General features: G+C 38.1%; 1 protein-coding gene across 1 annotated transcript in view; it reads right to left on the bottom strand.

Moving 5' to 3' along the window:
• Window positions 1-23,106, bottom strand: part of ADCY3 (adenylate cyclase 3) — a 68,503-nt gene extending 45,397 nt beyond the window's left edge. The window contains 1 exon segment of the mRNA XM_015812986.1: window positions 22,423-23,106. Within this exon segment, the coding sequence (XP_015668472.1) occupies window positions 22,423-23,106 (684 nt within the window).
• Between the last annotated feature and the right edge of the window lie 437 nt (window positions 23,107-23,543).

Genomic DNA, 23,543 nt, shown 5'->3' with positions numbered 1-23,543 from the left:
ACAATGTAGATGTAGCTCCATTGAGTGCAATCAACTGCAGATCAATCTGGCAGTGGTACACAGTCTATCCTGCATTGTTGTATTTTTCCAAGAAGTACAGTAGGCTGTGTCTACTTTATTAAACGCCTTACTGAAATGTAAGCATTCTGCATCCATGTCTATGGAAATTCTCAGTTATCCAGGTTATGGGTGTCCCAAAGGACAACTGCCTTTTTCAAAAGGTAACTGGACTTTCTGTGTTTTTTCTGTTGAAAACACTTTGATTCTCATTCAAGAAACATCTTCAGTTCAGAACTGAAGATGCTTCTTGGATGAGAAACAAAACAAAAAAAGATTATTTCACACAAAAGGAACAATACACAATACAAGGATGGAGGGAAAAAGCAGGAGTATAAAAAGCAGCAAAAGCAGATAAGTGTCTGTTAATATGTATATAAATAGAGCTATTTATATAATAAGGAAAGAGAGGAATAGCTATACATCTCATTTTTAAAAATATTAGTTGTTTTTCTATCTAGCATTTACATATTCAAAACACAGAATGCAAAGCTGTTCCAAGCAACTATCACAGACTTGGACAGATGTCAATCAATGGTTCAAAGCATATATGATCAGGCTAACTTAACAACTAGCAGGCTTTCAAACAATGACTGATAAGTGAATATTAATTTGGGGAGGACAGTACAGGTAGTCCTCCACTTACAACCATTCACTTAGTAATCGCTTAAAGTTACAACAGCACTGAAAAAAGTGACTTATGATTGTTTTTTACATGATCATTGCAGCATCCCCATGGTCATGTGAATTCAGAAACTTAGCAACTTGCATGTATTTATGACAGTTGCAGTGACACGGGGTCATGTGATTACCTTTTGCAAAATTCTGACAAGTAAAGTCAGTGGGAGAAGCTAGATTCACTTAACAACTGTGGTACTAACTTAACAACTGGAGTGACAAGAAAAGTGGCAAATTGGGGCAAAGCTCACTTAACAACAGAAATTTTGGGCTCAATTGTGGTCATATGTTGAGGACTACCTGTAACAGGAACTTGAATTGCTACCATGACTATAAAATCTGTCTAAACTTTGCAGTTTAATATACTAATCACATGAAAGTAAGCTTTAGCACATACTTCTATTACAAAGTCAATCTACTACTAAAGGCACAGGAATACGTTTGGGGAAAATGTCTCTCCCTGGGGAGAGTATAATTCAACTCTTCTTCAATAAACCCTGTGTCCTGCAGTATGCTAAGCTGCTTCCAGATAAATCTTTCAACCTACAATAGTAATTTCATAGAGCATCCAGTCAAATTTGTAATCTTTAGCCATTAAGCCTTCTTCCCTATCTTCTTTCTTGATGGGAATAATCTATNGTTTGGGGAAAATGTCTCTCCCTGGGGAGAGTATAATTCAACTCTTCTTCAATAAACCCTGTGTCCTGCAGTATGCTAAGCTGCTTCCAGATAAATCTTTCAACCTACAATAGTAATTTCATAGAGCATCCAGTCAAATTTGTAATCTTTAGCCATTAAGCCTTCTTCCCTATCTTCTTTCTTGATGGGAATAATCTATTTATTTAAAAAGACATTGTGAATCTGAGAATCTTATTTCAGCTTAAAATTCATATAAATAGAAAGCTAAATATTCCACTGAGTCTAAATGTCGTAAAAATAAGTATCAGTTCAAGATTGGTAATATTTTTAAAGCTTTCCTAAGCCAAGTTATTTCAGGCATATTGATTAGGTATTAGGGTATTATGGTAAAGACAAACACCTAAATTTCCTTTATTTAAAATGAGACTATCATATAGAAATGGGGGAGATATAATTTTCCAGATTATTGGGTTTGTTATATTTTAATATCAATGTTTCTCTGCAGTACATGGAAATACAAGTTTCATCTCTATTCTCCCAATAGACATACACTCTGAGGATAATCCTTATTTGAAACTAACAGGTAAACCACATAGACCTAAATAATACTTTAGATCAGTTTATTGCTAACCATTTTTTAAACAAACTGAAATATTGCAAGATATTTTAGAATTGCCTAAAATTACAAAATGGCAGTACATTTTGTATAGTACATGTTAAAATGTCTCTTCATTTTACAAATTAGTGTAGATGCATTAGCAACATCTAACATTGCCAAATTAGTATCAATACTGAAATGTTTTGGATTATTCTAAATCTAGAGTTATAATAAAAAACAGCTCAATCTCCCATCTTGCCTGAGATTAAGCCCTCATCCAGGACTCCAGCCAACTCTTTCCAAAGACTCCCAAAACCATTTCCAGCCCATATCTGACAGAATCCTCCTTTTTTCCTTTATTGGACCAAAAAGGTAAGGTGACTCCCTCTGGGCACATCAGACTGGCTTTGATTTAAAGGGTCAGCTTGGTAATATAATTGTTATAGATGTGTGTGAAAGATGTGTGTGAAAGTATTACATACATCAATAGAATTCCACAATGTCAAAATGCTACATTCTAAAATTAGGTCTGCACTTCATGTGAACTAAATGAATATTTTTCCCCACATATGTATTATATATATATGGACAGTCATCTATCAGGGATGCTTTAATTTGAATTCCTGAACCTGCAACAGATTTGAGCTAATGCCCTAAATGGCCCCTTCCAACTCTATGATTGTATGTTTTTTTTAAAACCAGTTTCTGAAGAGGGCAGAGCAGTTGCCAAACTTTAAGGGCAACATTTACAACTGTTACTAGGGACAATTCCAATACACATTACTAATTTGCCTCAGCTAATGTCATAAATCATTTTATTCTGCCTTAGTAAGATCCCACCTCAAGTATTGTGTTCAGTTCTGGGCACCACATACTTAAAGAGAAAATGGAACAAATTCACAGAAAGACAACCAAGATGACTGAGGAACTAGAAACTAAGCCCTGAAAAGAGAGGTTAGAGATAATAGGTATGTTTAGCCTTAAAAGAAAAATGAAAGAGAAGCTCTCACAGCATTCTACAAATAACTGAAAAGATATCCTATAGAATCCTACTGTACATTAGGACTTATTTTCTACCATTCCAGAGTGCAGAATACCGAATAATAGATCTCAGTTACAGGAAGGCAGAGTCGGACTGAATGTTAAAAACAAAGTCCTACTAGTAAGAGCAGTTCAACTAAAGACAGGTTCTTTTTCATTGGTCCTGTACAAGCAGAGGCTAGAAAACCTTCTATCCAAGATGCAGTAAAACTAACAAATAATTTAGATTCCTGCACACACAACAAGAGATAAAATTCAATGGCCTTACTGGCACCTTCCAACTTTATAATTCTATGTTGCATTAGCAACAGTTCCTCTACCAGCAAAAATCCTTTTATTGTGTAAAAGTGAATATTATGATAGAGAACTCAGGAAATGGCAATGAATACTTGGAATTCTGGGCCTCTAACTTTTTTTTTTCTTTTGCAATTTTTATACCCTTAAAGTACTTGGAAGTCACATTTCAAAAAGTCAAGGGTAAAACTACCTAAACACAAATTCTGTTTTAAGATATTTTGCATATAATTGAAATTAAATACAACTAAAATGCTTATTATCCAGTCATGTAATGAATACATTTTCTTTTCTGTCCCACTGAAAGTTATAATTTGGTAACAATATCTGGAATTGTTTGTGAACTATATCTAAGGCATAAACTGCTAAGAACTACAGCTAAAAGCCAAAAAATCCCTGGGAATTTGGTAGTACAGTACATCTCTGGTTTAAAGTTAAACCTTCAATAAAAATGAATAGCATAAATGCCACTTTGTTGTGTAAGCAAAAGAAACAATGAGACAAAGACAGAAAACAGTAACACAAGAAAAAGCTGACACCCAGATATCTCATCAGCAACATTTCGGATGCCATTGCTCTTAGGTCTTCATTAATGTGTTTTGGAAAAGAAAAAAAGCATTGTCATTTCTCTAGATATTTGAATATCAAGGGGCAAGATGATGACTGGGGAGATCAACTTTTTACACACAGCATCCCATAACCACAGAGCAAACAGATTCCTATCTTAAGTCCAGAAACCAAACCATGTGTGGCTTGGATGACTGCTGCCGAAAGTTGCCTATTTTTAAGCCTTTTATTTACATATACACTTAAATGTATCATATACTTCAGAATGTTCCAACTATCCTGTTTTGCCTCAACTGGTAATGAAAGTATTCCTAGCCCCTTTCCCCAATTGATGCCTTTTTGATGTGTTGGACTGCAGCTCAGCCAACACATTTATCAAATCCAGAATCAAATTATTTCCCCTCAACTATTCTAGAATGATTCATTAACATCACCTCAGCTGATACGGTTTTACATATGGGACAGTGTGAGATAGTTTTAAAAGGAGAACTGGCAAATGAATAAATGAAAGTTTTATTCATGACTGCTGGTAATATCATCTGAGTAGAAGCTACATGTCTCTAAACCAGACATGTCAAACACAAGGCCCTGGGGCCGGATGCGGCCCGCGAAGTGGTTTCATGTGGCCCGCGAAGCCATCCTGGAAACAGTGAGGGAACATCCCCCGCTGCCTTGGCCCTGGCCCAGGCCAGCTGGGAGCCAATGTACAATTTTGTGGTGGCCATCTTGGCACTTGCCCCGGTGGACCATGCCTTGCACTTGCCCTGGTCCCAGCCCCTTCTGCCAGAAACCCTCAGATCCTGCTCAGGCCCCCATAGGCACCCTTGATGCGAATGATGTAGAACTGGCCACGCCCACCCAGTAGGCCACACCCACTCCATCCACGCCCACCCGGTAGGCTTCACCCACTCGGGCCACACCCACCCGCCCCCTCCAGGGCAACTGCAATGCTGATGCGGCCCTCAGTGAAATTGAGTTTGACACCCCTGCTCTAAACAAAACATGCTGGGCACAAACTACCAGGTAAGAGCTGTTAACTTCTGGCACCATTCATGACCTTTTGGAAGCTGATCACATTTAGAGATATTACAATTTATTCCATTTACATCCCACTTCTTTTCCTCACCAAATAGAAGACAGCAAATCATATTCAACAGTCTGGGCTGCTAGACAGTCTGGGTTCCATTTTAAGTGCAATCAATTTCCTCCATAATGTTTTTCTGTTTACTATGTCAAATGCTGCACCAAGACCTATAAAGGCAGCAAAGAGTTGTTTTCCCTTACTGACATATTTTGTAATTAGATGGTTCAAGACAAAGTGACTGTCAATAATGGATCGATTCTGTCTAAAGCCTGCTTGTTCTTCTGCAAGAATACACTTTTCATCAGCCCAGTTCTTGATTCTACTCAAGAGGAACCTGGCAAATACTGTATTTTAACCACAATATCTATTAGGCTAATGGGCCTGTAATTGCTCGTTTTTATTCTCTTTTTTAAAAATTTATAAAAATTTATAAGTTCCAGAACTGAGCTTGGTCAATGAGAGTATTTCCTCAACATCTGCACACTGTAGTTGAAAAAAAATGCTTTCTTTTCTGAAGTTTTTAAATCTTAACACAAATGTACCTCACACCTTTCCTTCTTAGTCAGTGATATGCAACCTGTAGGATGAAGACACTAGATTGGCATGCAAGGGATGATGATTTTGGACTGCTGTTTCAAACAATTCACTTTTCCCTCTCCTTATTTAAATTTGGCTAGTGGATGCCAAAGATTATTTTCCTGCAGATAAATAGAGCTACCAGTATTTGCATGTCTTAAAATTACATAACCCCCTTTTGGTATGATTAGCAAACATTCTATTAAGAGACACAAATATCCTTACTTGCTCTAGTTTTTTACAACATATATAGATATAATTTGCAATGGTTCACTTCATTTTTCCTTGAGAAGTTGTGTCAATTGGCTAAATCTGTGTTTTTCTTTTGTAGATATATATAGCCCTATTTTCCAGAATTTTTATAAATCAGACAAGACTACTAGAGTAGGGTACTAAACTAAATACTCCTGATCAAACGAGAGCAGGCACAATATCTGTCCAAATATGTGGGGACTACATTTCAGAATTCTTCAGTGACGCTGGCAAGAAAAAGCTCTCTCAGCATATGTACTGTAAAACTCAGAGCTATCCCAAACAAATTTAGTCTGTTCATTTTACAGTGCTCGGATGCGCAACCTTAGGACCTCAAAAACTAAACTAACAGATGAAAACCAACAGGAGTTTCCTACCATTCTGTATCAGAAACATGAAAATATAACCCCCTAGATAAGTACAGTATATCACTATTAAAAACCAAAGAAATCTAAAACTTCCCAAAGTGCAGCTTCATCCACATATGTAATAGGGTCACAAGGTGGGTGGGACCTTAATCTTTACATTTAAGTGTGGCCTCTGTCACCAAACGATTACTCAGCCCTGCATTGAGGATTATGGAAGCAATGGTTAATAATTGCTTAAAATTCTACAAATTAGAACAGGAAAACTCTCCATGTGGTGAATTTCTGCTTGACACTTTGGAAAACAGAAGGATAAAATCCATCAAACGATATTTCAGAATTCCTAAGCAAAAAGACTGGGATTTATTTTAAAATAAGATGACTCTCTCATTCAAGTGCCTCTGAAAAAACATTTCTAAGAATAATCTGAGGGAAACCCACTCCATCTCACACCCCCACCTTCAACACCAATAATTCTCATGCATGTTCACCATTGACTTGCCATTTTTAGCACTCCTGGGTTGTCATGACAACCATCTGTGTTCTGAAGCACTGAAAATGTGCTGGCTGGCTTCAAGATAAATTTTAAAGCCTAGTCATTATATCATAATAAAGACCCCAAAAAACCTATGTTCATCCCTTCTCTCTCCAGAAATCCTTAATTATTATAGGAAATCTGTGCATATGTGTGTGTATATATATATATATTTATATGATGTATACAGATACATACACCCAAAATGGAAAGAATATGGGGAAAAAAATCAGTTATTATGCTTTTTTCCCTAGCATTATACAGATTTTTCTTGCTATGGATATGCAGTCCAGATGAAAATGTCATCACTTCTTGTTCTCTTATTTGCTAGCCTACCATTGCAGAAAATGGATAACAAGAAAAAAAAAGTTGACAAAAAACTTCTGAAATGTTCGACCTGCAGAAATTAATTGATGAGCCTTTATCTATCCAGATGCAAAGCAATAGTTACTGTTATTGAAGGAGTGGACTGCTGTCACAGATGATAGGTAGCCCTTTATTGAAGGCTTTCAAGCAAAGCTCTTACAGGCCTGTTTACACTCCAGCAAGCAATCAAACTAGATTACATTCAAAGTTTCCTTCCAACTATATTTATTATTTATATCCTCATAGAACTAATGCAGCATACACAGTTCTTTACCCTACCCATGTATTAATTTCCCAGCAATCCTGAGAGGTAGATTAGAAAAACAGGAAGTTGCCATACTGCTATCAGTCCAGTCAAGTATTAACTACAGTGATAACCCTTTAGGGATTCAAGCAAGAATCTTTCTATCTGTCTTTTATATACTACTAAAATTTGCATGTCTGTAAGCTTTAACTGGGTGAAACACATAAGGCAACATTTTTTGAAACAAATGAGCTAACTTACAGTACCTCAAATGGGCTAACTTACAGAATGTGTCCAGTATCCAAAGCCATAACTCCGGAGGAATTTAAAATTGGCAAATTTTATAAAACTTTTTATGACATAAAAAGTATCATACAAAATATCATAAAACATTTCTTCTGGTCAACTCCTGATGTCTGACTATGCTGTACAATTCGATATGGGCCATTTTCAAAGCAGATACAGCTCTGAATATCTCTCTGAATTTTTGAGAACTTTTCAAGTACGTTAGGAGCTCTGCCATTATTGAAGGCATTAAGTTAGGTTCAGAAACTAAATTCAAATAAATGCTAAGTCATGTTTTGTTTAACAAGTTTCAAGATTAAGCCATAATTATCTGGGTTCATATATAAACTGTAAACCATGGTTTGGAAATCTCAGTGATTGAATTCATACACGATTCAATAACACTATGACAAATGAACATACCAAAGAGTTCCATGGCTGAGAAGATTTGAACCTAGCCTCCAGATCCATCAGTGGCCTCCATTATATCTCATGTCTTATTGCTACAGCTCAAACTACTAAAGGTTATATAAGGAACCATAGATACACTATAATGCATTGTCATTTTGTTTAATCTAGTTAAACTTTGGCCTTCTGAAAGTTTATGATTGAATGCCTGACACCACTCTAGTTGCATAACATTTTAGTTTTATTCTAGAAGCATTTGCAAATCTTATTGTGAGGATGACCACTAATATGAATGGTTTTATGAGAAGATGAAATAAATATGCATTCGGATATGCAAAATGAGAGTGAATATTCCCAGGAACCATGTTTCATTCATCTTCCTGACTCTACCAATGCAGCCATTCCACCTGAATTCTGCTAATTTTCCTGAAATAAGTATTCTGGAACAGAAAACAGTTGGAGGTATTCTAGAATATTCTAGTAGTTCTTAGCAGGGGCAGTTTGATACATTGTATAATGAAGGAAGGAAGATGTATCAATGGGCTTTGCTCATGATATCTCAGTGGACCCTCTATGCTTAGAAGCACTATATTGCTAAATGAATGTCAGATGTTAAAAACAACGTAAAAAATAATTATTATTCTGATGGTCTGATAAGCCACTCTGAGAAGCAGGATGCTGGATTTTAATGCATTTTCACCTATGTAATAATTAAGGCCAGCCTCCCTGCTGTAATCTTGACTTGCTGTGAAAAACAAATTAGAAGACAAGAGAAAATGACCTTGAGATGGGAACCAGAAAGAGCCAAGGGCATTAACTACCAACTTCTACAAAAAAAACAAAAAAAAGTAAAATAAAAAATGAACAGACTGCTTATATGAACACAACATTCATTTTTTGAAAAATAAATCTGCCCAAATCAGTTTGTACTTTATAAAGCATATATCCAAATATAACATGAAAATAACAACATTAAGATGTATGTGGTGAACTGTCTTGGAAAGACTGTGATTTGGAAAGACTATGAAAACATCAGCTCCCAAACACCAACTCCTCTCCTTCTCTCAAATACCTGTCACAACCACATGACAAGTGATGAAATCAAAAGGTCTTGTTCCTATGAAAGGTTTGAAGCACAGCAGTCCTAAAATCATCCACTGGCTTTGCGTGTTATTATTGTGCATGCTTTTGACTCAGGGGGTAGATAGTTCCCTGCGGAGACAGTTCAGGGCTTCAGTTGCCTGTGTTAAACACAAGCAATTAGCTTTAAAGAGGGCAGGGAGACAAAGTGTCTGAAAACAAACAAACCTCAACAGCAGAGAGGCAACACAAAGGGAAAGACCAGCAGGGCTGACAATCCCCAAACATATAACATTCATGTAACATAAATGGTAATACAGGTAGTCCTCACCTTACGACCACAATGGAGCCAAAAATTATGTTGCCAAGTGAGACATTTGTTAACTGAGTTTTGCCCCATTTTACGACCTTTCTTGACACAGTTGTTAAGTGAATCACTGTAGTTGTTAAGTTAGTAATACGGTTGTTAAGTGAATCTGGTTTCCCCATTTGACTTTGCACGTCAGAAGGTCACTAAAGGTGATCACATGACCCCAGAACACTGCAACCATCATAAATATGAACCAGTTGCCAAGCATCTAATTTTTGATCATGTGACCATGGGGATGCTGCAATGGTCGTGTGAAAAACGGTCATAAGTCACTTTTTTCAGTGCCATTATAACTTTGAATGGTCACTAAATGAACTGTTGCAAGTCAAGGACTACCTGTACATATATAAATTCCTATGAATAACATTGGACTGTACAGGCCAGAAAGTTCTTCACCCAAAAGGCTATAAAATCTATGAGGCAAAAGTGGCAGAATTTTAAGCTACACAGCAAGCAATATATATATGCCTATGAACATGTAAAATAATTCATTCAATTATATCATACTTTACCATGAGCCTATAAGCAACATTTTTAAAAAATATCCTATTTGTTCAGTGATTGCAGAGCATATTAAATCTCACAACTATCCTACGGAACAGAGTGAAAGACTTTAACAGAGAATTACAGTTTCTAGTTTTTCTTAGTAGAGAGCTTATAGACCATTGGTGGCAAACCTATGGCATGCGTGCCAGAGGCGGCACTCAGAGCCCCCTCTGTGGGCATGCGTGCCGTTGCCCCAGTTCTGCCTCCCCCTACGGCCCCCTCCTCACCAGCAGCCCCCCCCAGAGGAGAGACGCCCCTGGTCGTGGCCTGTGTGGAGCAGCGCAGCCAAGAACATGGCAGCCAGGCACAGGTACAAGACTCTGCCCCTGTGCCCCGCAGCATCATCTGCTGCGTGGCTGCCATGATGCTGCAGGGCCTCCTGGGCGATCTGCCACAGTGGGCAATGGAGGTGGTAGATGGCTCTGGGGGGGCAGGGCAGAGTGGGTGGGACAGGAGGTGGATTGGTGTCTAAAAGATTTGCCATCACTGTTATAGACAGTAAAGCAGTGGGTGCTGACAGTGTAAATATATACAAAGCTACTCCGGTATCAAACTGGGAATTCCTCTGACATTTTCCAGAGTTTATTAAGTATACCGTACAACAAGGGATCAGCACGGTTTTCACCTGATGAACAGCACTATGTGCTCTTGCTTGATGGCATGGGTTTAATGGCTAAAATTCATTAATCCAGAATGCTGGTGATATGAGTGACCTCATGAAATCATTATGCAAGTAGCCATTAGTATTTTTATTGTGAGGTTTCTAGAAGGACACCAGGTTTGCAGGCATCATCTACACTGAGTATCACTTCCTCAGCCTTGGGAGGAGTAGGTTGCTTTATTCGCTTTATTATGGAGTTTACAAGTTTCAAATCCTTAGAACATTTGTAGCTTGTGGCTAATCTGGGGAGAAGAATATAAAGAGGAAGGAAGAAGCAGTATAATTAAGCTTAGGATAAAGGAATCAAACAGTCTGTCCAAATCTGATCCTTGTCTCTTTTGCTCACCAATTCTTCCTCACTGCCATCTTTGCTTATACACCCAGGCTATTAATATTACCTCTCTAGAGGGAACTTTCCAAAGGTTTATATAACAATTATAATAATAATAAAGTGGTTCAGCAAACAATGTTTATTTCTGAACATTATGTTCCTCTTTTTCCATCTGGGGCATGCTGCGTTGCCAAGGTTTTCCTGGCTAGGTACTTCCTGTACCATCAAAATGATCAACATAGAGAAAACCAAAAAACAGCTTGCAAGACAGTCACTGTTACTGTAAGAGCTGGGTCACCCCGATGCAGTTCAAATTCGCAGTAGGGTACCTCTTTGGTTCAGTTGTAAACTCTCTTTTGTTGGTTAATGTAAATGTATAAAAGTGTTGGTTTTAATGTATTTAATCAACGTAAGTAAATCTATCCACTGTACAAACATATATATTATACACATATATCACTTAAAAACAGCATTACATAGCCAATAATAAGAATATCATCCACCAATGTTAGAGAAACATAGGCCATGTGAGGTCACAACTTACTCTTTAAGAATATTCTTTGGGTTACACATACTGAGATACATAAAAGAGAAAGGCCAGGGTCCATGACTTTTTTGGTTTGGTTGCTATTAAAATGTATTTTCTAGGACTCTTTTAACCTTGTCATTCCAATTCTCTATAATCTACCTTAAAATGTGGATTTATATTCATTTTCCAAAATTAAAGACAGAGTGCAGTCTACATATTGTCCAGAAATAAGTCCAATGAGTGACTTCACTGGGTTTCTTCTCTAGTAGATAAATATTTACTAGTATTCTATTTTTGTTACATGAGATTGGAAGAGATGACAGCAGAAATCAAAACTGGAGGTCAAATCACTTCCATTCTGAGATATGCAGATGACAAGACTTAATAACAGTAAAGAAGGTTTAAAAAAAAGCATAAAAACTATTTTTTTGCAAAATAAAATTGGAAAATGAGAAAAACAACCAACATGCTTAGCAAATTCATAATTGATGGTAAAGAGGTGATGGTCCTATACAGTGCTTTAAAAAAAAAAAAAGTGCCGGAACTCACACACGTTATACAACCCGCCTTGCCTACCCTACAAGGTTCCATCCAAAAAAGGTGCCGGAACTCCGTTCTGGGCGTTCTATGAGAAAAAAAGCCCTGGTCCTATATCATTTCATTTTCAGGAGTTCAACAAAAGATAGAATGGACAGTGTGCTGAAAAAGTAAGAAAGAGGATTAATCCTAGGGAAGAAGGCAGTGGCAAACTTATACAAAATGATGAAAAATAAGGACCTCCAGATCAGCACAAATTCCTATCTTAAACTTCAACCCAAACCATGGTATCCCCTCTCATACAGTCCATTAATATATCCTGAGACAATTCCGCACATGCCTTTTACTTCTCCAACCATCAACACCCTCCTTCCTTAAAACATCTTGTTTTTCCTGCTACCATTCACAAAATGAAACCCTGATTTCTATCGATTCTTTCACTATAAAATCTCTTTAGTCTCAAGTCTGGACTAAGGTGTGTTTTGCCTATTGAAGCAGTAGAGCTCAAATCAAATCTTTATTATAGTCATAGTTCACCTTACAACCAGTAGAGTAATTGTCCCTCAGCCAGCAACAAAATGAATTGTACTCAAGACTGGCAAAATTATTTGAACTTGTGCTGCAGAAAATTTAATAAATGCTTCCCCCATGAAGAAGCACTATATCAACTATAACATATTATGAAGTAACAATGTTCTACTCTTTCTTGACTCCCAAAATCAGCCATAGCAAGTGTCTCATTTTGACAAATAACAGAAACAACTCCCCACTTTTATTGCCATTAAATCTAAACACTTGTAATTTCAACAGAATGCATGTTTCATCAGTCTCATACACTACTTAGAAATTACACAGCACAAAATTTCTTCTAGTGTGTGTTTTGTTCATAATATTGCATGGGTCTTGCTATCAAATGCACTAGCTAGTTTGTTTCCAGAGACAGTTTAAGATGCTAGACCTAGCTATAAAGGACGTGCTTCCACATGCATGAATCTATTGAAGATCTGATCTGGTGATCTCGCTGTTAACAGATGCTGACAGAAGTATGGAAGAGAGCTTTATTTATGGTGGCTTTATTTTTATCCTCTTCTTCGATTAATTTTAATCGTGTTTTTAAATGCTTTTAGTTCCATTTGGCTATTGAATAATTTTAAATATATTAGCATTGCTATCTGTTTCCAAGGTTTTTCTTTCATTCATTATTTCATTGTTTTTGTTGTTTTAAAAATTATAAATTATTTTCAAGTTTTAAACTATAAGTTATACATACACACACACAAAATCTCTCATTTTATCTATTGAGGGAAGTTGGTTGTTTAATTAGTTACAGTTAAGTCACCTTTTCTCAGTATTTCTAATAGAAAATCAACAGAATATGGCTGCCAACCCAGCATCAAAAAGGAAACTCTAAAATATAGGTACTAACCACTATGTTACCCAGAATTATTACATTAATGAATTTAATACATTAAAAAGCCAAGTGATCAGGGGGAAAAGGGATCAGTAGCTTGTCTCTTTATTGGCCGGAGCAAAACAATCAGCAAAATTAACCAGGAATATGGAAATGGTAGACTTGTCTCTATTGATAGATCTCTGATGATTTGCAGTAGATCTTCATTAACCTCTGACTAGTAAGCAAAAGCAGAAATGAGAAAAAGAAAATGCAAAACTCCTTTCTGGTTGGATTTGTGCTAAGTCGCCTACCAGACTAAGCTTTTCTCTTCTATAAAACAGAAATATTTGTTGGTTCCCCTGCCCAAATTATTCTAGAATTCTCCTGATGCATGAGAATTCAGGAAATACATTTTATGGACAGTTCATGCATATGAAAGATACACAGATGCAATTGATGACTAGTCCCGCCTTTGAATCTTTAACACCATGCTCCATCTTGCTCTAACCACAAATATTTTCATTTTAGTTTATGGTCAAGCAACCTACCACAATTGTATCAGAAACTTTCAGGTTCTGATAAAAATCCTAAATCTATCTATCCCTTAACTAGAAGTATGAAGTCAGACTTAAGTCTTTTTAAAGTGAATTGTTACCTTTTGTGAATTGTCTCAAACAAAATAAAAATACCCCAAGAGAATCTGTCAAGTGTAAAAAAATATTACTTTAAAGAAAACACAAGGACATTTCACAGGTTGAAATTTATATGTATATATTGATCTTGAAGTATTATCATTTCTGAGATACTAGACTGCCGTTTTTAAACTATTACAGAAAAAAATAGAATGCAGAACTCAAATGCATGAAAACCAAAGTAGTCATTTTTCATCTGACCACCTGCTAGTCTTCAAGTTAATGAAATTAAACTGACCATGATTTCCTATCCGAGACTTGCAGGCCTGTTGTACAGTTTCAAAATGCAGGCTTTACAGAAATCCTGTACGTGCAAATACACAGAGGTGTGAGTTCTAAAGAGGGGAAACTGGCATGTGTGCCTGCTATGCGAAGCTCTATGAGTCCAGAAATAGCAAATGATAAGCACACTATAGTTGGCTGGTGACATACTGATATCTCTAGTGTTAACATCTACAACTGTTATGAACAACCAAACTGGGGGTAGGGGGGAATTCTTAAAATGCAAGCTATTGTCCCACACACAGGAATGATGACATCTAAAAGTTAGCTATGATACCTACAGTTATAGAAGTTTTACCATTATATTTGAATGTAGAGCAAGGATAAATCACATGTTGTGACCTGGAATGAGTTTTAGGCAAAATCATGGGTCTTTTAGCTTGCCACTTTTAATCTGTGAAACCATTTTTACCCCATTACATTGGCCCGGCCCACCTGGTTAGCCAGGAAGGGTATTTCGTGGCTCAGTGGTTAGAATGTAGTATTGCAGGCTACTTCTGTTGACTGCCGACTGCAAGCAGTTTGGCAGTTCAATTCCCACTGGCTCAAGGTTGACTCAGCCTTCCATCCTTCTGAGGTTGGTAAAATGGGGATCCAGATTGTTGGGGGGCAATATGCTGACTCTGTAAAACCGCTTAGAGAGGGCTGTAAAGCACTGTGAAGCGGTATGTAAGTCTAAGTGCTATTGCTATTTTGCAGACCCATCAGTTAAAGAATTTCTTACTGGGGTCCAGTAAGAGAGCCTTTCTGCCATCCCCCCCCCATGTTTTGAAACATTCTCCCCCCAGAAATGAAGTAGACCCCCCCACTCTCCAGGGTTTTTGAAAATATCTGAAGACCTGGCCCTGCCAACTCACTTGGGCTCTCAGAGGAGCACACAGCAGCCAGGTTGGTTAGCATCTTGAAGCCCCCCGCCTTTTTTTTAAAACTTTCAATTTTAATTATTGTATTTTTGTTTCATTGTCTAATATAATATTCATATGTGGTTTTTATGTTTTTATGTTTAATTGTATATCTCCCAGGGTCATTTTGTGAGCGATGGGTAGTTTCCAAATTAGTGTCCTATCCTGAATATCAGCCAGTTAGAAAGATTATGTTAAAGGACTTTCCAGTTTGCCATTGGAACCTTATCTCACTTTTCCTCTAAAACTAACTGATCACTGGTTGCTTACTTGACTGCTAAGTATATAATTATACCAAAAACTATAATCTTCTCATATTCTAAATAAACTGTTAAATTTTAAATGTTTAATGTAAACTTTTAAAAAACATGTTGACCAACCTATTGTTATCTCAGAAGCATTCCTAAAAGTCTGCTTGTTAAGAAATGATGTCCCATACACTCAGAGATACCTGAGAAGTTAATGTAAGTACAGCATTCACAGGGAATGGAACACAATTTTGCCAGGCACATAAGACAATCAAACATTCAGTCTCTCTGCCAAATTAATGAAACAAATAATAATAGTAATAGGCACGTTGAATGTAATCCCAAAGCATATGGAGCACTGCGTGAACACCGGCATTGAAAAAAGCACCATCAATCAATTGCAAATCACAGCTTTACTTGGAACAGCTTTCATCCTGCAACAATACCTTGAACACCACCAAAAACAACATCTGTGTATCCCAGGTCTTTGGGAAAGACTCAATAGGTGGATAAAAATGATAAATCCAGTCTCAGCCATATGGCTAACTACATAACCAACCAAATAGTAATAATAATAATAAGCCAAAGAGAGTTGAAGTTTCAGTTCAGAGAATAAAAGAACATCCCTATCCCAAAACATAATTTTCCTTAAATATCACATCAAACAAAGGAATTCTAAAGCCATAAACACTAAGAAATATAAAACAATTTTGGAATGATAATAGTTAACAATTCAAAACAACATTCCCAGATCATGTAAATTTTTTAATCTGTTTGGGGAAAAATGTCTAGAGTGATCTGTTTGTGACAATGCAACAGAACACTCTAGATATTTAGTATTCTGGGAATATTTTAGAAGGCCTAAAATAAATAATACTGTGGGTTTTTTTAGGATGCTAGCTGCCCAAGTAAGGATATACTACTGGACAAAACAAGTTAGGACTAGGAAAAAATGTGTAAGTCCTATTCAGTTTTCTCCCTAGAGAATTAATTCTGTTTTCTTAAGAGTACGAAGATTATCAAAATCACCACCATTCTCATCTTACTTTTCAATATGTTATTTTACTTCTCATCCAACTTCTACAATAAGCTGACCTATTTTCATAGCCATTTGAGAGCAAATTTGTTTCTTTTTCTTCTGTTCTAATTAAAAAGAAAAAAAAGCCTTTTTAGCTCGGAATTATATTTACTGTGATTTTTGTGCATTTAAGGCACCAAGAAACAATTTGTTTTAGGGAATTTGGTAACTTATTTCACAAAATCTAATCCATAACCTTACTTATCACGTAACATGGTTAACATCAAGTCATAATGAGAGATAGTCTTAAATAAACATCGACAGTATGGAAACATGGAAATCACGGTTCAACTGATAAGGTGATGCTTCTGCATTTCTCAAAAGATGTTTCATGAGTGGAAAAGTATTTTGCTGAGTATTTGCCCTTGAGTGATATGATTAAAGTGTCACAACCTTGGTGCCATTTTGCTTTATGAATTCCATTCATGTCAAATGAAGGCCATACATAACACATTTATCTCTGTTTGAGCATAAGAGACTCCAGGACTATATATAGTGCTCACTGAAGCTGCAGAATATTTCCGACAATTTACATTATTCATCTACCACTACTAGAATGATTGTGCTAAAGAATGGCCCAGAGAAACCTAGGTGGTTTTACTCCAAAGAAGTTCTTCATTAATAAAAGAATGATTTAGGAATAATTTGGTTCTTGCAAACAACCATAACAGATCACTTTTTCTGGCTGTACCTGACTCTTATAAATAACCTTCAGCTGTCTTCATCTTGACAATATCAAAAAGTTATTCTACATATCCTCTTGCAAAATGCAAATGTGAGGGCTTTTCAGGGATTATCACATAGCATCAGAGCTACCTGAACAATAGTTGACTTCTGTAATGAAAAAAGAGTTTCAAATTCTCCCATTGCTCATAGCATTTTTTTCTTGTGTGTGGCATTTTTGTTTCGGCCCTTGTTTGAAATGTATGTAACAACAATGGCAACTGTAGCTATTGACGAAGTGTGGAGTGTGGGAAAACTGCTTTTAAGGAGATCTTTTCTCTCACTGAGACACACTCCACTCCACTGAGGCAGCAAAACAGCCCATAAGTGCAAAGTGTTCCACCTTGATGAAGAGCTAAGTTCACCCAACCTGCCTCAATTGGCCAATGTACCTTGTAAACAGCAGTGAAAGGAAGTAAATCAGCTGCTCCACTCCATGAATTAAAAGCATGGCATAATTTGATGGGTGACGAAACAAGCTGTTTTGGTTCCACGCAGCTTCTGAATAACATTCAAAGTGCTGGTAATACCTATAAAGCCCTGTCTGACACAGGGCCTTATCCCACTTGTCTCCAGTCATTTCTGCCTGCCCAAACCAATATGTTTCAGCAGAGTAGGTGTGCTAAGGAGAAATTTCCTGACAGTGAAAACAATCAACCAGCGGAACAGCTTGCCTTCAAAAGTTGTGGGTGCTCCATCACTGGAAGTTTTTAAGAAAAGACTGGACAAACATTTGTCTGAAATGGTATAGGCTCTCCTGCTTGAGAAGGGAGTTGGACTAGAAGACCTCCAAAGTCCCTTCCAAATCTGATGATGTTCTGTCCTGTCCTGCTCCATTTGTCATCTTGTGGGATTGAAGTAGCATGTCCTCTCTGTTGCGACCCCTTTGCAACAGCATCCCACCAGAGAAGGGCGGCATCTTCTCTTCTAGGATTCTGGAAAACTCTGAAAACCTGAAGCTCATGTATTATTGTTTGCCTAGAGCAGGGGTCTTCAAACTTGGCCCTTTTATGACTTGTGGACTTCAACTCCCAGAATTCCTCAGCCAGGCATGCTGGCTGAGGAATTCTGGGAGTTGAAGTCCACAAGTCATGAAAGGACCAAGTCTGAAGACCCCTGGCCTAGAGCCAATTTTTGTTGTCTATAAAATTATTTTAGTCTGGGCTGTCAATTTGGTTTAATGTTGTGATGTATTTTTAATAGTTTTCTAGTTTTGTACACTGCCCAGAGTCTATTGGAGTTCATTGGCTACTAAATTCAAATAAACAAACAAAATATAAACAAAGTCACTGAGGGCTAACATATAAACCTCCCTGTAGCAGAGCCAGAATTTCAGCAAATCTGGAACATGGATGCTTTCAGTATGTCCAATGACAGTGTTTTGTAAGGGGTATATGTGTATGTATATTTGTTCATCTGGGGTATCATATAATGCAAAATACTGTTCAAGGTATTGAATATGCACAAGCCTGCTTTTACAGGTATCATCAAAAGAGTCCATTTAATTTGTAAGATTCCTTTTTTTATTAAGTCAATTTTATAAGATTGTTATTTCGCAATATTGCTCCATCATAACCTCTCCTGAGACAAGTGCTCATGCCTAGCTGAATTTCTAACAGGACCCTGGACCCTACCACAAATCTACTAATTCAGCCATTCACACTTGGTAGCTGATTTACTAACAACTCATAATCAGCCTTCCTCAATTTCAAATGTGTTGGATCAACTGCCTTACTTTCCAGCAGGATCTACTGGCCGGACGTTTGGGGAATTGTGGCTCACTGCATTCAGAGGACTTCAAATTGATGATCACTCTTCATGCAGCGTTCTTCTATTTTCATTGCCACTTGCATGTCTTCATATTCCGTTTCCAACTTCTGGATGTGAAATATTTTATATGAACATGTAATTTTCAAATTTTCGAACCAGGACAAAGTCAGGAAGCATAGTCTTTTGTACTTTTTCAGCCTTGTCACATGACTAAATTTGAATGATCTCAGAAATAGTTTTAGCCATTTAAACTGATTTGCATAGGCAATGGGGAAAGAGACAGATGGTTAAACCCACATTTTGTTTTTGTGAATTTGTACAGCTCTGCTTTCCAGGACTTTTTTGAAAACAGCAGGGATACCCAAATTCAGCGCAAAACTGGGCAATCCCCAGTCAAAAATACTTTTGATAAAACTATCCATAAATAAAAGATCAGCTTTCCCCAACTGTAGACTGCAAGTCCCAGAAATCCAGCCATTTGGACATGCTGCTTACCATGAGGAGAACTGCAGTCAGAAAGCTCAGATTTCAGAATGGGAAAGCTATCCTAGAGTCTGATTTGCAGCACGTACAGCAAGGCTCCCACTGACTTTCAAACTATAAGTATGCCGAGCAATTGCAATTGAGCCAGTCCTAACAAAAGCAAGCAAACCAAATAAGCATGCTAAGCCATGGTTCATTTGGTGAATAGGTCAATACCATACCATGCTATGCCATAAACCAGGGCTTTTCAACCTTTTCACCCATTGTGCCACTTTTAGGATACGGCAACATCCAAGTACTACCAGTCACCTAGCAAGGGGTCAAAAACTTCATGACCAAAAAAAAAAAGGAAAAAAGTGATAAAGTACAGGTAATCCTCGACTTACAACAGTTCGCTTAGTGACTGTTCGAAGTTACAATGGCACTGAAAAAAGTGCCCCCCAAGCCACAGCCGAGCAAGACACCTGCCTGCCCCCCGGCGGCGCTCTTCCTCCTGTCCGAGGTTTTCATTGTTGTGAGCATTTCTATTGAGGATTGGCAGTGGGGGTGGGGTGGGGGGGTGTTTGGTTTTTATTCCCCCCGTCTGCTGGGTGGTTGCAGCAGGTTTTGGTCACTTCACGTGACCCTGGGACACTGTGACCGTCATAAATATGAATCAGTTGCCAAGCATCTGAATGTAAATCACAAGACCCTGGAGATGCTGCAACATTCCAGCTGATTGGTGCTTCTTCTTGGCTCAGCAGAAGTGCCAGGATCAGTGCTGCTTTCCAGCTGATTGGTGCTTCTTCTGGGCTCAGCAGAAGCACCAGGATCAGTGCCGAGCTCCAGCTGGAGCCTGGCGCTGATCCTGGTGCTTCCGCTAAGCCCTGACAGCCCTGCAGCTCCAGCCATCTCTCACTCAGGCTTGTGCGGTGCTGCCACCGGTTCAGCTCATTCCCCTCCCCTGCTACTTTTCTAGGATGGTCGTGTACCACCTGCCAGGTGCCAATGTACCACAGGTGGTACCCGTACCACTGGTTGAAAAGCCCTGCCATAAACCATGATTTAGAAACCACAGTGACTGTATTCACATAGGCACTAAGTCAGTTGCACTATGTGGGACCAATCTAGAAGCACCAGAAAAAACAGGATATGGGAGGAATTTGTTCCATCCCAAGATAAGTCATAGGAAAATCAGATGACCATACACCTAAATCCAACATTTGCTTTTATTTATAAGATGATTCACAACTCATTCAACTGGGTTACAAGCAGGGCTAACTCTGTATTTCAGAAAGCCTTTGTATATGTTGGATCTCTTCTCTCCTACCCGCCCCCCCCCCCAATCTCTTTTTCCCCTTCCGAGCTCCTGCCTCTATCTCCTTCTCTTACTTAAGGTCTTAGCGATCAACTGGTTCCCCACTCAGTAAAAAAAAAAAAAATCTCTGCAGCAGGAAGGTACTTTCAGTAAAGAGTCTAATCAGTGTTTGGTTCCACTCTACTTCTTCTGACCATTATCTTAGATTACAGCATTATACCCAATAACAAAACTGCATATTGTATTTAGACTAAGTTAAGATGCTGATAAACTGGAATAGAGTGGAAATAAGATCAGTTCAGCTTCACTGAAAATTATGGCTGCCCACAGAGTCACATCATTTGTCTAGGCATGACAATCCCTGATGACAAACGCAACTGGTAGCACTCTCTTTAGGAAGATTACTCTTACAAGAGAAGATGTCTGCTTTTCTTCAAATGAAATCAACTTTAAATTATCTGTAGCATTGTCTACGGAGATTCTCAATCATTCAGGTCATGGTTGTCCCAAAGGAGTTTCTTGGATTTTGGTTGGGGTTTTTTTTGTGAAAACATTTTGCTTCTTATCCAAGAAGCTTCTTCACTTCAACTGAAGCATCTTTGGAATATTTGTAGTATTACAAAATAATACTGTTTACAGGATTATTCTGTTTCGGCACCCTGCCCCTCCAAATAAAATTCAGACTGTGAAACCTAAATGCTTTTTGGATTTCAACTTTTGAAACATTTTAAATGCACATTATCTTTTAAAAAATTAAATTATTTACGATAGATCTGTATAACAAGCTTTATTTTGGACTTGCTAGTTAGATTTTCTGTGTCTCAAACTGTATTTTTTTCAGCAGCAGTGTGGCGAGGGAAAAACTTTAAGGATTACTATGTCTGGTGGAATAGAAATCAGTGCAAGAAAGGGCCAGTTAGTCATGCAGAGTCGCAACACCTTACACAGCAATGCCAATGAACTGTGTTCAAAGTCATAAGATCTTGAAACCCATTGTACCATTTGCTTGTTTTCTGAAATGGGGGCTGAGATTCTAGAAATTCAAATTATATAAATCATGTTAGGCTTGGAATTCCACATATATGAACGAGTTCTATAGATTCATTTTATCTGCAGCACTAATCTGCCCCCACAAGCTCACTATCCTTCATCCAAAATCAAAAGGTCCCCTTTTCTCCTTCCTTTCCATTAACTTCCTTTCCATTAGGCCACAAAAGTTTTGGAAGTGATTCCCCAAAGGATTCCAAAAATTGTTACCATCTTGTAATTTTAGCATGAAAGAACAGGAATATTAATAAATATATAACTGGAAAGTAACCAATTGACTTATTGTCATGAAATGTCAGCATTAAGCAAAATTAAGTCAAGGTGAGTTTCTGTCCTACCTCTCCCACTGGGAGTGTGGCTCCCATCAATCTGCTCAATAGCCAAGGGAAGCTTTCAGCCTAGAAGAAGATATGCACCTTTGAACTCATTCACAGGCTTCCTTTTCACCAACACATCATTTTTACCTGCCACAGCAAGACGATTCCATAGATGGACTCCAGCTGTTGCTGCTTCTGCTGTGCAATGGTGACTCCTAACACAAGCGTGTGGATGCCACAAGAAATGGCTGAGATAAGGACAATGGGCATCAGATGCAAGGGGAGGGTGAGGAAGAAGGAGAAGACAAAAAAGGCCTGCCATCCAACTGTGTCACTGGCCTCGTGGTAGCAGGCAAAATTCAAGCCCAAGTAGCAGAATATCTGAGCAGCTATCAGTATCCACAGAATGTATGGCATGAATTTCCGGGTGACACGATCAGGCAGGAGTTCATACTTGCATAGGATAAAGAGGAGGATCTGGGCAGCCAGGCCCACTGACGCTGCCACAGTAGGTGCCAGCTTCTCTGAAGTGTACACCACTGTGCACATGATGATAACGTAGCAATCAAAGAGGGCTGCAAAGACCACCAGGACCAGCAAAGTCTCATGACGCTGCCTCCGGAAGTAGGTCTGGTAGAGGTTCTCCAAGGACTCAGGGGCGAACGTGAGTCGCATAAAACGGGGCAGACAGAGGCAAGAACCTGAGTTCCTCACCGTCACCTCATGGGTCCGGCCGACCCCATGCTCCGGGTCAGAAGGCAAGCTGACTGAATAGTCTGCAGAATACTCTACTGAGTATTCAGGCTCAGAGAATGCCCTATTCCGAGGCATCCTGCTGGTTTCCACCACCCAATCTTTATAAACTTTGTGAAGAGAATCTGCCTGTAAGCCAAAAGTTACCTCAGCGACAGTTCAGCTTCCAGTAATCTGGAAGGCATGGAAGCTTTAGGAGCAGGTATTCAGTGCCTTCTTCCAGTGTCAACTTTCAAGATGTCATCTTCCCAACACATGACAGCCCCTGACTGAGAGAGAAATATATTAGCAGGGAAAAAAAGACAGACTCTTTTCACTTCAAGTCTGACCTACTATAACATGGGTTGAATCTTTACCAACATCCAGCTCTACAAATCATCACTCTCAGCTGTCACTCCCATTTCCCTTTGACACTTGTAGTAAGAATATATTAAAAATTAACATTTTGCGAACACAAGTAATTATATTATATGACTAAGTTTCAGAAGCATTCTATTAAAAAGCTTAGATAGTTT

This window comes from Protobothrops mucrosquamatus, unplaced genomic scaffold, assembly GCF_001527695.2.
Source record: "Protobothrops mucrosquamatus isolate PMUCROS unplaced genomic scaffold, P.Mucros_1.0 scaffold125, whole genome shotgun sequence".
Taxonomy (NCBI): Eukaryota; Metazoa; Chordata; class Lepidosauria; order Squamata; family Viperidae; genus Protobothrops; species Protobothrops mucrosquamatus.
This window is presented reverse-complemented; position numbering and strand designations above follow the sequence as displayed.